Source organism: Lachnellula hyalina (assembly GCF_007821495.1).
Source record: "Lachnellula hyalina strain CBS 185.66 chromosome Unknown contig00067, whole genome shotgun sequence".
Classification (NCBI taxonomy): Eukaryota; Fungi; Ascomycota; class Leotiomycetes; order Helotiales; family Lachnaceae; genus Lachnellula; species Lachnellula hyalina.
In genome coordinates, this window is record NW_022157181.1 from 68,935 (window position 1) to 82,601 (window position 13,667).

Here is a 13,667-nt window from a genome sequence, read left to right on the forward strand (position 1 = left end):
TCAAGTGTACTTCTAAGCAGTGGTGCCAACTGTCTAGAATTCAATTCATCGAGGCTCCATGGCTACGTCAACGGTCAACACAATTCCTGCGTCCTACATAGACCGCTCAATAACCATTGACTGGGACGGTAAACCACTTACTTGGCGTCCTCGCGACAACCTTCCACCGCCTCCACAGTCAACATTAAACCTCCAAACTCCCGCAACAAAGCAAAAGCAAAAGGAAACAAATAGAGATCGAATACGAAAGCTTATCCGGAAGATCATGGAAACACTGCATATAAGAAGTCCCCGACGCGGGGGCACGAAAGTGATAGTCACCGGGGGTACTCCGCCGCAGAGACAGTCATTTTTCTCGAACTGGATGACTGGGCCCGGGACTTCTGCCAACAGTAAGAGCCCGCCGCATAGAGATTTTTCACGAGAAAGCACATATGCTAGCCAGGAAGCAAAGAAAGGAGGAGCCCCACATTCTTATACGTTTGGTTGTCAGGGCTGCACTATGCTGGGAGCCAGACATGACCACGGTATATGCACTCGTTCATCGAATGTAGGTGAATGTCCGGTGGTCGAGGTAAAATCTTCTATTGCGTGTCTGAAGGGGAAGAATGCTTCAACCACATGTCTAAATCCTCTTAACGGCCCCAAGTCCCAGCAGGCACAAGCGCTGCTTGCCCGCTCAGAGGAAGCTATTTCCGAGCAACAATTCTTAGGTCCTCTGGAGTTTGAGGAGGACTTCTACACCCAAGTCGAAGAATATTTGGACATCATTGAGGAGGGCCCTGACGCATCGCTCGTAAACCCCACTGCCCAAGACAGCTCAACCTTCTCATTAGGAGGGATAGTAGTCCCCGCATCAACTATTCCTCCAAAAAGGGACAAAGCCGCCGATTCACGATCTCGGTGGAGATTCATACCCAGTGTCGATAGAATCTCCGAAAAGAGTAACGAGTTTGCTGAACATGAAGACATCCCACACTATACACCGTTCCGAACCTCCAGCAAGAGACAAGAGGGTGTCTTTGGCCCACAGAGTTCACCAACATCAGATATTGTCTGCCCGCCTAACTCGAGGTTAAACTCCCCTGAAAGTTTAGAAGCGCAGCGACATCCAGGAACGATCCCAGGAGCAAGTTCGTTCGAAGACATCGACGTTGTCGATTTCGATCTTCCTAGTCTGGAATATCCTCAAACAATCCCACAACCAATCACATCCCGAATTTCCGAGCTTCGTGAGGAGATGAACTCATGCTTTATAAGTCTGTGTTCGTATCCGCCTCCCTCTGACGCACCAAATGGGCCACCAATTTCAACTTTGGCTAAACCTATGATAAACTCGCAGTCTTTTGAAGATATTGATGAGTACCTTAAGAAGCATCGGAGTCTAAGTATATGTTCAATGGACTCTCGTTACACCAACGATCCGTCAAAATCGCTTCTGTTCGAGAAGTCATTTGACATGGGAAGCCCTCCCTCAGGACTGGATTTTTACGAGTTCGGTAGATCTGGTAAATTATCAGCGACTGTTCAATACAATTCCGATGACGAAGAGAGGCCTTCGATTCCGGGGTCTTTTACAATGGCTTCTCCGTCGAGAATCAGAGCAGAGCTGTTGCAGTGGGAGTTAGCTAAGAACAACAAGGAATGTGGGGGGTACCAGTCCTTCGAGAACATCGATGATATAATGGCGAGGCCAGAAACTGCCATAGAGAGATCACTGTCAGAAGCTTCTTTAGACCAGAGCATTGATTTAGAGACAAGTTCAGCGCCAATACCAATTCCAGGACCTCGTACATTCCCAACATCCCACGACCCAATGACATCTTGGGAGCCTCTCTTCTCAGCGACACCACCGATGCCAGGTTCATGGCCCTCACCCTCTCCATCGATACCTATAGACCCACTGCCGCCGCCAAATTTCCCCTCATCTTTATCAAACAGTTGGCAGGAACTACCCTTCTCATTGATGGAACCATCATCATCAGTCCACCTCCGCGGAGGAGGTGGAGGCAGTGCCATATGCCTCTTGCACGCAAAGAAATACGTGCCCAATATCGAGAACGGGAGAAGGCTGCTGGACAAGAAGATAAGCGGTTGTGACAGTTACTTCGCTTTGGGTTGGGGCAAAGGTATGACGCACCGGGAATTTATCATTATGATGGAGAAGAGAGCTGACCGGGAAAAGGAGATTGAGCAAGAGGAGCAAGAAAAAGCCGAAGCGGAGAAGAAGAGGAAAGCTGAGGCAGGGGAGAGTGCTTTCACGGGGGTGGTTAATAAGGTGAAGGCGGTTTTTGGAAAAAAGGGAAAGAAGGAGCCTGTGCCCGGTAATGCACCCGGGGGTGTTGGTGCTGCAGTCTGAATCTACAGGAGTGAATGTATGTTTGTTCTAGACTCGCCGGACATTATTTTTGAAAAGCTTTGATGGGGACGGTAGACAAAAATTGCATTTTATTGGGGCTTCGAGAATGGATTTCCAGCGCAGCTATTGCGCCAGAATTAGCAACGAATATCATTTAATCATCAGCTGTCTTCTTGCTCAAAGTCGGACTGCAGCTCAGGAATTGGGATTGTTAATGTCTTGCAGGTTTAGGTACTCGTGTTCAGGGTGGGCAAACTCCGCTGACTCAGAATTAGCGGTGAGGTACGACACGTATATGCATGCGAAGAGAATCATCGTGAATTGTGACAGCTGTGCACCGAGTACCGACTTGGTAATGCCGTGTGTGCAGTGAACAATGACTCCTATGTGTACACAGAGTGCGACGAAACTCGGACAGAAATAAGGATTCGTCGGTGCCCAAATACTTTGTATAAAGCTACTCGTACGAGTGAGAGTACTCAGTCCCCTGAAAGCCGCGCCCCGCCCCCTGGCTGTCTCGGCTAAACAGGTGCGATAAGGAGGTTCGTTGCCGTGTCCACTATCAGATGTAAATATGGTTTGCATTGGAGCTGCAGGTGCGCCCACGAATTATCGTCTTCCACACACCACCATCAAGCAAGAAAGAAAGACACAAGAATCCAGACACTTCCCCAAGATCCGAAAGATTAATAATTCAGGTCCAATCTTCATGCAACGCTAATCGCGCTCGAGTGCATCCCCGAGCAAGGTCGTGGTCGTGTCAGTAGTGGAGCTGCACATTCTGAGGAGGTTGGGCGGGAGGCTGGTAAAGAGGCATTAATCTCAACCACCCTCTTTTAAGTGCATCACAATCCTATCTTCCCCTCCATTCCTCATACACATACACACACACATACATTCCGGAAAACCTTTTTATTCTGACATTTTTCTGACTCGCGGTGTTGTCGCAATTGATTGTTGACATTAGGGTTTCCGAATACACTCGTTTGTTTGAAGCTGCGCATTGTTGGTGGGAGCGGGGTTCATCAGGTTCTTCACCGCTGCGATACAAGAAGAACGACCTCGACGCTGCCAAACATCTTTCAATCCGAAATCGCCATCCTTGACTGGCACAATGCGGTTTTCTCAAGCACCTTCGACTCTCCTCTCACTTCTCTTCATCGCCTTGTCTAATATCGACAACGCTCAAGCATGGCCATTATTAGGAGAGTTAGATTTCTCCTTCTTGCAAGGTAGAGAGACTTGCGCTTCTTACTGCGGCGCCGATAGTCAATTCTGCTGTACAGCAGGACAAGCTTGTACCACAGACCAACAAAACGTCGCTGCCTGTGTAGCTGCCACAAGCGTTGCGGTAGCGACAGGTGCAAACGGAATTCCAATTTACACTACCACCTGGACCGAGACCGACCTTCTCACAAAGACAAGCACAGCATACAGCTATCCTGCTACATCAGCTACAACTGTAGCTCCTGCCGCAGCTATATGCACCACCAGCTTAGGGCAAACTTCATGTGGCACTATCTGTTGTGCCAGCGGCCAGGTATGCGCGGCTGCGAATTCATGTTCAGCCTATGCCTCTAGCTGGACATATTTCCAAACTACCTCGGAAGCAGCAAGTTCTTCCTACTCTGCACCTCTGCGACCAACCAGCGCTGGAGTCTCGACAGCGACATCGGTTGTCTCTGCAACCACTACTCAGCCATTCGTATCCCCTGCCACTGCCAGCGGAAGCTCACTTCCCATCACTTCGAGCAGCAGCAGTAATGGTCTGAGTCCAGGAGCAATTGCAGGAATCGTCATTGGTACCATCGCGGGTATCATTCTCCTGATCCTCATCTGCTTCTGCTGCATCGTGAGAGCCGGATTTTCAGGACTCCTCGCACTCTTCGGCCTGGGCAAGAGTCGACGCAGATCTACCGAAAGGGTAGAAACAGTAGAGCGGTACTCGAGACATGGAAGCGGAACTGCGGCTTCAAGGAGAGATGCACATACTGGCTGGTTCGGCATGGGGGGCAGAGCGAAGCCCGCCAGTAGCAGAATCGTCTCGGAAAAGAACAGGAAGAAATCAGGCGGCTTTGGTGGTATGGGGGCTGTCGGTGCGGGATTGATCGGTCTGGCTGTTATATTAGGATTGAAGAGGAAGCATGACAAGAAGTCGGTGCAATCGCATCACCATTCGTCGGATGTGAGTAGCGGGTATTATACGGAAACCTCCTACACAGGGACTAGCGCAAGTAAGTAAAAGCTGCTCCAGACAATCAGGGACTCGATTTTAACAACTCTATAGGCAGCGCAAGTTCAGACGATAGAAGAACGAGAGATACAAGGCACAGTCGACCCTCCGGGAGCAGACGCTAGTTGTGTGTATTTCGATATGAAAATAATTTGATATTTTACATTGCATGGGTGGTAGCGATCTTTTAGGAGTTTGGGGATTGGAAAACAAGGAGGATATTCCGTATAGAGGTTGGAAGCCGACATACCGATATACCAAAGTTTGTAAATGAAGGGATGATTTTAGGAGGAAAGGAAGAATGATGAGATGCGAAATGTGGATATGTACTTATAGCTTGCATAGGGGGTGTAATTATTCATCTGGAATGCAGACTACCATGGCAACTATACACATTCTTAAAGGAGGTTGGTGACTGAGATGCCCTTGCTAGCCAATCGTACAGCCTCAAAATTAAAACCCGCATTCAGGCCGATCCGTAAAACTGCGAGGTCGTGAGTTGCCATGCGTTGGGGTATCAATTAGTGGTGTGGCATAATTCAATTACTGCGCTTCAATTCAAACTCAAGCGCTCCAATGCATGCATGGGACACAGGTGTTTGGCAAGATTTTCATTCTGGTCCTCTCGCTAGGTAACATGCAAAGCAACCTTTATGCTCCCCCAGAGACGTCAGGAAAAGAAAACAATCGTTGCTGGATCCGCTCATTCTTCCTCAATGTTACCCTTCTCCGAAACGTACAGACCGTCCAAAAACTAAATAAAGGGAATCAGCATTTCACTCCAGGTAGATTACAGGTTATAGCGCGGGGAAGAATCTTATTCTTACCTTCCGGATATCCTTGTTTCGCACTCTGCAGATTTGTTGAATGTCGGCGGCGCTCTGTGAAACACCCTCGAGCGAGTTTCCGTACAACTGCAGCTCGTCCTTCTGGTTCTTTGATGCCTCGACATCGACACCTGGTTGCATGATGACTCTGCGGACAATCTTCTCACCGATGAAGTTTCTATAGCACTTCCCGTCAGCATTTCGCCCTTGTTTCTCATTCACTCTTCTGCCCATGAAAGCCAAACCCCATCCCAATCCAACTTTCCAGATTTTGCAGTATAAACGTACCGGATCTCAACCTCGAACAAGCCAGTCTCGCCGTTCTTCTCCACGTTGACGTTGATGGGGAAATGTGCGTAGACATATCTCATCTTGTACTTGAAGCCCTTGGTGACACCAATGATCAAGTTGTTGATCAGGGTACGGACTGTGCGGAGAGTGGCGACGTTCTTTCGGGCACCGTGGTGCAGCTCGATGTTGATGACATCCTTCTTTGGGTGCGAGAAGTTGACGGCCAGATGGTTGAGGTTCTTTGTGAGCTTGCCTATTAAGTAAATTCCTCCGTCAGCCCCTCTTCCTCCCTGTCATTCAGCTTCGGTTGTTCCATACCTCGTGGTCCTTCGACGGTGACAAGTCTGGACTTGATGGTGACCTTGACTATTGCGCAAAGCTGGTCAGCAATTATTCTCCTATTCCTACTCCTGCTTTCCCCATCCCATGCGCGCCCCAGTTCCTGCGCTCTGCCTCCATCTCTGCCTCCAACTTCAACGGGGGAGCAATTGTACTCACCACCCTCGGGGACGGTCAAGGTCTCGTTGGAATGAATGTATCTCATTTTGGACCTTCCTTTTGTCGTAGATGGCGAGGGGAAGAAAGTTAAATCGGTTGTCGTCGCGCTGGTTATTTTGTCGAGATGTGAAATTTCGATGTGTGGGCGGGTTCTTAGCGATTAGAGACTAAGCCAAATTAAGCAAGGTGCGATCTTTGTTCACCGTAACCGTACCTCACCTTCAACCACTTTAATCTTGGACAGAATTTTATTTCTTCTCAATAATATATGCCGTTCAACAATAATGATGGAATGGTCATCCCTATTTGTCATCAAAGCGCAGAGCCTGTTGACAGCTTTATCTCCAAATTTACAATATGAGGCGTTTTACACATGCGCTAGTGGAAGGAAGGAAATACAAATTTGAATTGAGAGAGGAGAATTGCTTTGATGAAAATGGATTCATATGGAGAACAATCGAGCTTGAGAGCGCCTGTCATGGTAGCTATATCACATAATTATATTTCCATCTAATCGACCAGCAAATTGGATAGCGAGGTCTTACTGAGTGTTGTGGGCATTACTCATGTTCTCTTATACTTGACTATCAGATTGATCGTATTGTCTATCGTCAGGGGGGGCTCCTGGAGTACATATTTTCGTTCAGCAAAGCCTGTCAGGGTCGATCTTAATGCACATATGAATCACGGCTTTGTATGCTTCTTGATCTGAATCTCAGAGACGGGATTCGGAAGATCTAGAATTGCATTGGCATTTATTCATGGGTATCCGCTATTTGGATTCTTGAACAAGCAAAACTTTTCCATATATCCCTATAAAGTCTTTCCCTTGCAACAACCCTACGCCTTTATAACCTATCAAATGTACTCAAATAGCCCTCTCGGCATAGCTCTTGATCATGCCCTCCAAGGATGGCTCATATTCTACCAGAGAAACTTTGCCAGTCGCCTCGTCGAGGACGGTATTTGCCTGGACGAACACCTTTCTTGGCTGCTTATTCCTAAGAACCTCATTTCTAATCTTCTCGCCCCAGAATTCGGGTTCTACGTGGGTCATATCATTGTAGAACTTGGTTCCCGTCTCCACATCAGCAGTCGACTTGTAGATATGCAACTTCTGAAGATAAGCCTCAACTGCCTTGCGTCCAGCGGTTAGAATCTTGCTGCGATCAAGCTTGATTGTCAAGTCCGAAAGATCGTCGTTCTTGTAATCCAGTTTGCAGAACGGTTCTGACGATTCTAAGAAGCACTTCAAGATACTGAAGCGCGCTTGAGAATGTGCTTGACCCCATTTGCGGCTTTTTGGATCCCACATCTCGAGAGATGCAATTCCCGCTCGGGCCATGGATAGGTATGCAGCGTAAAGGACGTCTCCAGCCTCTCCATCCATGTTAGTTGTTCCATCTCCGAAGCCGAATATCTTCAAGATCTCGAAATCACAACTCAACGCCATGGCTACGCATTCGGCTCTGCATTCCTCATAACTGGAAGCAACAGTTCCGAACACAGAGCCCCAGGTTTGGCCTGGTTTGTACCACTAAAGCACGGAAGAGTCAGTTATTTCCTCTTCAAGAGTGTTTTGAGAGCAGAAGAAGAGCCAATTATCCTTACAGTAGTTACTGGCTTGTTGGTGACAGGACTAATTGGAGGCGAAGCTGTATCGAAGTTGTATTTTCCTTTGGACGTCTCCTGAAGAAGTTTTCCGGTCCCGTGGCCGAGAAGTTCGTGAATGCCAACCTGCACTTCGAAGGCAGCATCGCGGTACTTTTGATAAATTGGAAGATCTGCATCAGCGATGAAGGGAATCTTCTCATTTGGTGCCTTGGCACTGAGGACGTTTCCTAGAGATACGTTCTTGAACCCCTCGGATTGTCGAATATCGTCGTAATTTGGCTGCGTTTCATTAGTTTGCTGCGGTAGTAGACGAGTTTAGAAAGCCTACAATGTTAATCCCAGCAGGGATACCAGAGCCCGCGAATGACAAAACCTCCAAGCTGGTGAAATCAGGGCTCAAGAACTTGTCTTTCTCGAAGTCCGTAGACCATGGAAGCTTTGGGATCATACTTTCGGCAGCATCAACGAGCGATCCAAACGCGCGGGTACGCTCGAGATTGACCATGGCGGCGAAACCTGCGAGCCAGTCAGAAATCAATACTAAATGACACCCAAACGCAGAGCACTATATACCTTCCCATTCGCCCTTGACACCCTGCGGATCCCTATATGTCTCAACGAAGCCGATATTTGACTCAACCATTGGGCCCTTATCACGGATCCAGTATCTTTGGGCGTCTTTGAATGCCTTGAGAGAGCCGGTTTGAAAACTCTCTGCATACGCCAATTGCATTTTATTTTGATTGTCGTTTTCGGCATTTTCAGCAGCCTTCTTGTGATAGCCTGCGATAATACCCATCTCCTTAGAGTAGTCACCATAGACTAGCTTCAATTTATGACCCTTCAATGAACCTGTGTCGATCTCGAATTCGGTCTCTTTTCCAATATCACCGCCTTCCGGTGGGACTTCTGTAACTGCAGATGCAATCAGTAGGTCAAAGTTGCCGTCGGCATATTTTCTAAGTCGAGTGTTTTCCTGCGAGACTTTAGCAAGGTCCTGTACATAGAGTCGCCAGTAGAGGTCCTCATTCACGAACCGGAAGGAGTCCCTTCTTTTCTAAGAACTCAGAAACAGCATTGATATCCGCCTTTGTAATGCCCTTAGAATCGGGATAGTACTGCAGTGGATCGAGTCGTCAGTATCAATCACTGAAGGAGTAAACCTTGAAAGTAAAAGTTTCGGGATATGTGAGACATTTTTAGGCATCACTCACCGTTGTCATATGCCCCTCGTCAGGAAATCCTAGGTGCATGATTCCTGAGTTATTGTTGGAGAAAATTGCACCATTGGTAGCCTTGTAATGGCTGGATGCCTTTGGAGAGATAGCGGCTAACGCATCGAACACCCTCTCCTCACATCTCGGCACAAACTTGGAATCTCCGAAGCCTTTGTAATTGCCACAATTACCCAAGAATTGTGTAGCATATTGCAAGAAGAACTGCAAGTCTTCATCGTTAATACCGGCTTTCTGTTGAATGGCCTTCCAGTCGCCGTTCGAGGACTTGTAGAGCTCGATTATGAAGTCAAAGATGCTTTCAGATTCCGGCGACACCTGGCGGAGAGTGATACGGGTACCAGTAAAGGCAGCTCTTTAGAGGCACGAATTAGTTACTGGAGGATGTCTGACAGTATGGGATATTCAACCTGCTGATAAAGTGGGCATAACGAGCCTGTTTGTCCGACAAGGCCTCAAAATGGGGTTTTATCTCTAGGGTAACTGCGCTTGGAGGTGAGTCCGCAAGGAAGTTCTTGAGCTCTGCTGCGTTCATTGTGAGATGTCTTTGGATAGTTGAGAGTCGATTTAGGGAAGTTGGCGAGGTTGTCATGACACGTCGAAGGAGGGGAGTTTGACTAGGTAGGTGGCATGCATTTGTTGACCGCCCCGCGAGGCTGAGAAGGCGGGGTCTCGCTGCTGCCCAATGAGGTAAGAATACATTTGCACAAGGTCTTAGCCTCCATAGTGACATTGCAGGGGATTTCAGAAAGTTGATAGAAAATTGTTTCTTTTTGTCTCTAACTTATATCCATTGGCTATATTACACGGACCATGTAGCATGCTTAATTTTTCTAAATTACTAGGGGAAGGGGGGGGGTGCGGGGGGGTCAACGTCCTTTGGGTTTCCTTTTAATATCTCATTCGAGACAAGTCATTCGGGATAATTCTTGTTAGTATTTCTTGTCCATCCTCGCAGCATTCACTAAGTGGTTGGCACTGATAGTCATATTAGACAGATTCTCTAGTTTTGAAATCAATACACTAGTCATAGTATAGCCAGAGCAAGTCTAGGTATTGGTTGACAATCCAAAGGCACTACGATTCGTAGGGACTGCAGTTTCAATTTGAACCAAAGGTCAAAGCACAAGCATCCCTAGATCTATCCTTGAAGTCTCATCGTGGGCATTGGAATAGGCGCTTGAAGAAGATATTCCAGTACTAATTCGGCCTTTCTGGTATCGCTGTGAGCCTTATAGAGACTTGGATAGACCTGAATTCCAGAACGCCACGCGAAGCCCCCACTCAGAGAAGGGTATCTGATCTAGCTGCTCTTAGTTGCTCGATCATGCTGTAATATCCACTCGTTACAAGTTCCATAACAATGCTGTATTAGTAGGTTTCTCGTTAGTTTCCACACTTTCAAAATAAAAAGACGACCATTGTTTTGCTTTGTGATGTATTCGTTATTGCAAATCTGATTACAAAGCGCCGCAGAAATTGTGACCAATACCCCGAAGGTCAGAATTGCCGAATGTGTCCCTCATCCACTGTTCTACGCCCCAAATAACCAACCATCTACCAAACCATTTCATGTGGTCTGTCACCCTTGCGAAGGCTGAAAGAGCTGGCGAGGTAACTTGCGAGAACGGGTGTCTTCTTGATGGTGGACAGGAGTGCCTTATCAACGGCCTTTTGGTCGGCGGCACGGCTGGACGATGGCTTCTTCTTCTATTAAGTTGTCAATTTGGTTCGTCAAATACCTCTTTCAAATCTCTTACCTCTGGCTTCTCTCCTTGCTGGAAGAATGCCTCCTCGCCCTTCTTCTTCTCTGCCTTGTCTGCTGTGAAGTACTTGTCCCCCGAGATCTCATCAAGCTTCTTTTGCTCAATACCGGCGATATCGACCTTTTGGGAAGTGGCGATAACGTAACGAGCGTTGACTCTGCGGAGGGGAACACCGTTGATCTTGAAAGGACCAGTAACGAGGAGAACACCTTGTGGGAGGTTCTTCAAGAGGATGACGCGCTTGCCACGGAAACGACCAGCGAGGAGAATGAGGACAGCACCGGGAGTGAGAGTTGATCGAGGAGTAGAAGCACGAATGGTTTTTCGGACCTGGATGCGCCATTAGTTATTGCCCTTGATGTATTGAATGATGCAACTATTGCTTCGGAGCTGGAAGCATTCGGGTCCACACAGTCCAGAATTACTCTGCACAAGTGATCCAGCCAGCAATTGCGTCGTGCCAGTCAAGCGCGAAGGCTCAAGAGAAAGATATAACACACCTTCTTTGGGGCAACTTCATCCTCCGCAGGGTACCACTTCTTGGCCTTCTGCGAGTGGTGAGGAACCTCTCTCGTCGACTTGCCGAAGGTCTTCTTTTGTGTAGTTGTCGACATCTTGACGAGAACCGGGTCGATGGTTGTTGGGCGGTTCGTGAATGGTGTCGAAATTGTCGTGAGTCGGAATGTTGCTCGCCTGGATTTTAAAATCAACTTCATTGTGGGAACCCACTTCCCCACTTGCTCATTACTAGCCAATCAGACGCTTTCGCGAATGCTTTAAGGGTCGCACTTGCCTGATGTATCAGGTGGCAAACGCTTAGCCTGATACGTCACTAGCTCCCGTCGCGACTTCTTGGAGCTTCATGTTCGTCCAGGCGTCCAGAGCTTTCGTAAGAAGGTAAACTTCTACATTTTAAGCATCCGCAACCACCCATCATGTCTATTTCACCAATAATCACATTCAAGGCAGGAAAATGCGAAGTCGACGTATGTATTCATTAAATTACCTGATCTGCCGACCTCTTCTTTACTTACATACATCAAATAGACAAGCAGCAAGCCTTACAAAGTCACCCCAGATCCCACACCTGGATACATCTACCTCTACTCCGAAGATGGTATGTGGCTCTAACTTTGGAGCAAGCGTTTGCTGACATCTTGCAGAACTGGTCCACTTCTGCTGGCGTGAACGAAGCAAACCCATCACTGAAGAAGCCGAGCTTAACCTGCTGATGTTCCCGATGGATGGGCATTTCGAGCCTTACGAATACAAGACCTCCGATCAGCCCACATCCAAGACGAACGGCCGTATCTTCACGCTCAAGTTCTCTTCTTCCTCCCAAAGACACTTGTTCTGGCTGCAATCGAAGCCCCAAGCTCGCAATGGAGATCCTAGTTGGTTTAGTCCACGGGACTTGAAGATTGGCCAGATCGTCGACACATTACTACAAGGCGAGGATGTCAATGTGGAAGGTGAGATTGCTCAGGTCCGAGACGGCAATAGTGGAAATGACGATGGGGATGAGACAATGGAGGATGCTGAAGGCCACGAGGATGCATCGGAACACCAACGCGGGGGCAGTGGCGGTGCTGGACCTGATGCCACTGGCGGGGATATTAGAGAGGAAGGCTCAGGCGCGAGGGAAGGTGGAGCTGATGGGGGACGAGCGTAGGTCACCCTTTCACAGCCCAGCTTGAGTATTTACATTAAGGCGTTTGACATAAATGAGAGATGAGCACATGTACTTCTAGATGACCTCAATGAACATCGCGTTTGCTGGTATACACGAGACCAATGTTGCACCTTGGGTGGGCGATTGGAGAGCCTTCGAAGGGCTTGGCAAGGTCATAGTTGGCATTGTCCACAGCGGTCGAATCTTTTACATTGACCGGGCCAAGCTCATGAAGCCCTTGTGACTTCAATTACCACCCAGGGTGGAGCATGATCTTATATATCGGTCAACACGACATTCCGAGGTCATTTTATGGTTTCTTTGGACTGCAGCTAACGTGTGACAGTGCAGGCTCAGAGTCACAAGATGCGGCTACGGTTGTCCAGAACTTCCTTAACTCCCTCAAAGGCGGAGTGCCTCAACAGCAAACGCAGGGTCAGGTCTACACCACTTTGCCGGATCTACTTCCATCATCTACAACTATCCCAACCCTTGACTCAGCTTCCCCTGCCCAAATCGATAACCTCTTGAATTATCTGCCTCCAACAATTCTCTTGATCGCACAAGAATCGGCCGCCTCAATAGATGGAATGGTTGAACCAAACGCAGCGACCGCGGCTGCCGCGATGGAAGCTCTCAGCCTAGACCAGAAGAAATCCATATTGAAGCGTGTCTTAAGAAGTCCACAGTTTCACCAAAGCTTGGGAAGCCTTACTATGGCAATTCGAGACGGAGGTCTACCAAGTATTGCAGAAGCTCTGGAAATTCGATTACAGAATGGGGGATTGGTCAAGGGTGGCAGTGTGCCACTTGGCGGAGGAGATGCGGTTGAAGCATTCGTTGAGGGTGCGAAGAAAACAGTGGAGCAAAACAAGTAATGTAATGTAAAACCAAGGGCTTCATCCAACCTTCTATGGAGGCATGTATCTGAAATAGAGAGCTTCTAGAAGCATGATACGGGTTATGAAATGCAATAGAGCACACAAGTCACCACAGACCACAAAACCCCAAGAGGAGCCCGAAATACCGCATAGGAACAGGACAGGACCGTTTCAAGACTAAAGTAGGACAACAAATATTTCAGCTGTTTCACTGAGCCGCGTTAATTGTTGTGACAGTGCTCTGCCCTGCCCTGCTCTGCTCTGCTCTAGCTGGCCGAGGCGTTCGCTAAA

At 48.0% G+C, this 13,667-nt stretch overlaps 6 protein-coding genes across 6 annotated transcripts; 3 read left to right on the forward strand and 3 right to left on the reverse strand.

The window, feature by feature from the left end:
* Positions 1 to 3,473: 3,473 nt before the first annotated feature.
* On the forward strand, positions 3,474 to 4,748 carry LHYA1_G003937 (uncharacterized protein; the record flags this gene model as incomplete). The annotated part of the gene is made up of 2 exons (XM_031148903.1): positions 3,474 to 4,593; positions 4,651 to 4,748. The coding sequence occupies 2 exons, from the start codon at positions 3,474 to 3,476 to the stop codon at positions 4,746 to 4,748; spliced, it is 1,218 nt and encodes a 405-aa protein (XP_031005313.1).
* A 547-nt stretch (positions 4,749 to 5,295) lies between these two features.
* On the reverse strand, positions 5,296 to 6,254 carry RPL9A (60S ribosomal protein; the record flags this gene model as incomplete). Its single annotated transcript, XM_031148904.1, has 4 exons — positions 5,296 to 5,346; positions 5,420 to 5,597; positions 5,708 to 5,963; positions 6,029 to 6,254. The coding sequence occupies 4 exons, from the start codon at positions 6,252 to 6,254 to the stop codon at positions 5,296 to 5,298; spliced, it is 711 nt and encodes a 236-aa protein (XP_031005343.1).
* Positions 6,255 to 7,076: 822 nt separating this feature from the next.
* YOL057W (putative dipeptidyl peptidase) lies at positions 7,077 to 9,592 on the reverse strand (the record flags this gene model as incomplete). The annotated part of the gene is made up of 7 exons (XM_031148905.1): positions 7,077 to 7,745; positions 7,820 to 8,101; positions 8,151 to 8,338; positions 8,396 to 8,798; positions 8,860 to 8,940; positions 9,037 to 9,412; positions 9,468 to 9,592. 7 exons carry the CDS (start codon positions 9,590 to 9,592, stop codon positions 7,077 to 7,079), a joined length of 2,124 nt encoding a protein of 707 aa, XP_031005307.1.
* Positions 9,593 to 10,614: 1,022 nt separating this feature from the next.
* On the reverse strand, positions 10,615 to 11,539 carry RPL6B (60S ribosomal protein; the record flags this gene model as incomplete). The annotated part of the gene is made up of 3 exons (XM_031148906.1): positions 10,615 to 10,767; positions 10,818 to 11,153; positions 11,324 to 11,539. 3 exons carry the CDS (start codon positions 11,537 to 11,539, stop codon positions 10,615 to 10,617), a joined length of 705 nt encoding a protein of 234 aa, XP_031005330.1.
* A 219-nt stretch (positions 11,540 to 11,758) lies between these two features.
* Positions 11,759 to 12,495, forward strand: Rpn13 (Proteasomal ubiquitin receptor ADRM1-like protein; the record flags this gene model as incomplete). The annotated part of the gene is made up of 3 exons (XM_031148907.1): positions 11,759 to 11,809; positions 11,871 to 11,940; positions 11,987 to 12,495. 3 exons carry the CDS (start codon positions 11,759 to 11,761, stop codon positions 12,493 to 12,495), a joined length of 630 nt encoding a protein of 209 aa, XP_031005331.1.
* A 79-nt stretch (positions 12,496 to 12,574) lies between these two features.
* LHYA1_G003942 (uncharacterized protein) lies at positions 12,575 to 13,373 on the forward strand (the record flags this gene model as incomplete). The annotated part of the gene is made up of 2 exons (XM_031148908.1): positions 12,575 to 12,735; positions 12,842 to 13,373. 2 exons carry the CDS (start codon positions 12,575 to 12,577, stop codon positions 13,371 to 13,373), a joined length of 693 nt encoding a protein of 230 aa, XP_031005332.1.
* Between the last annotated feature and the right edge of the window lie 294 nt (positions 13,374 to 13,667).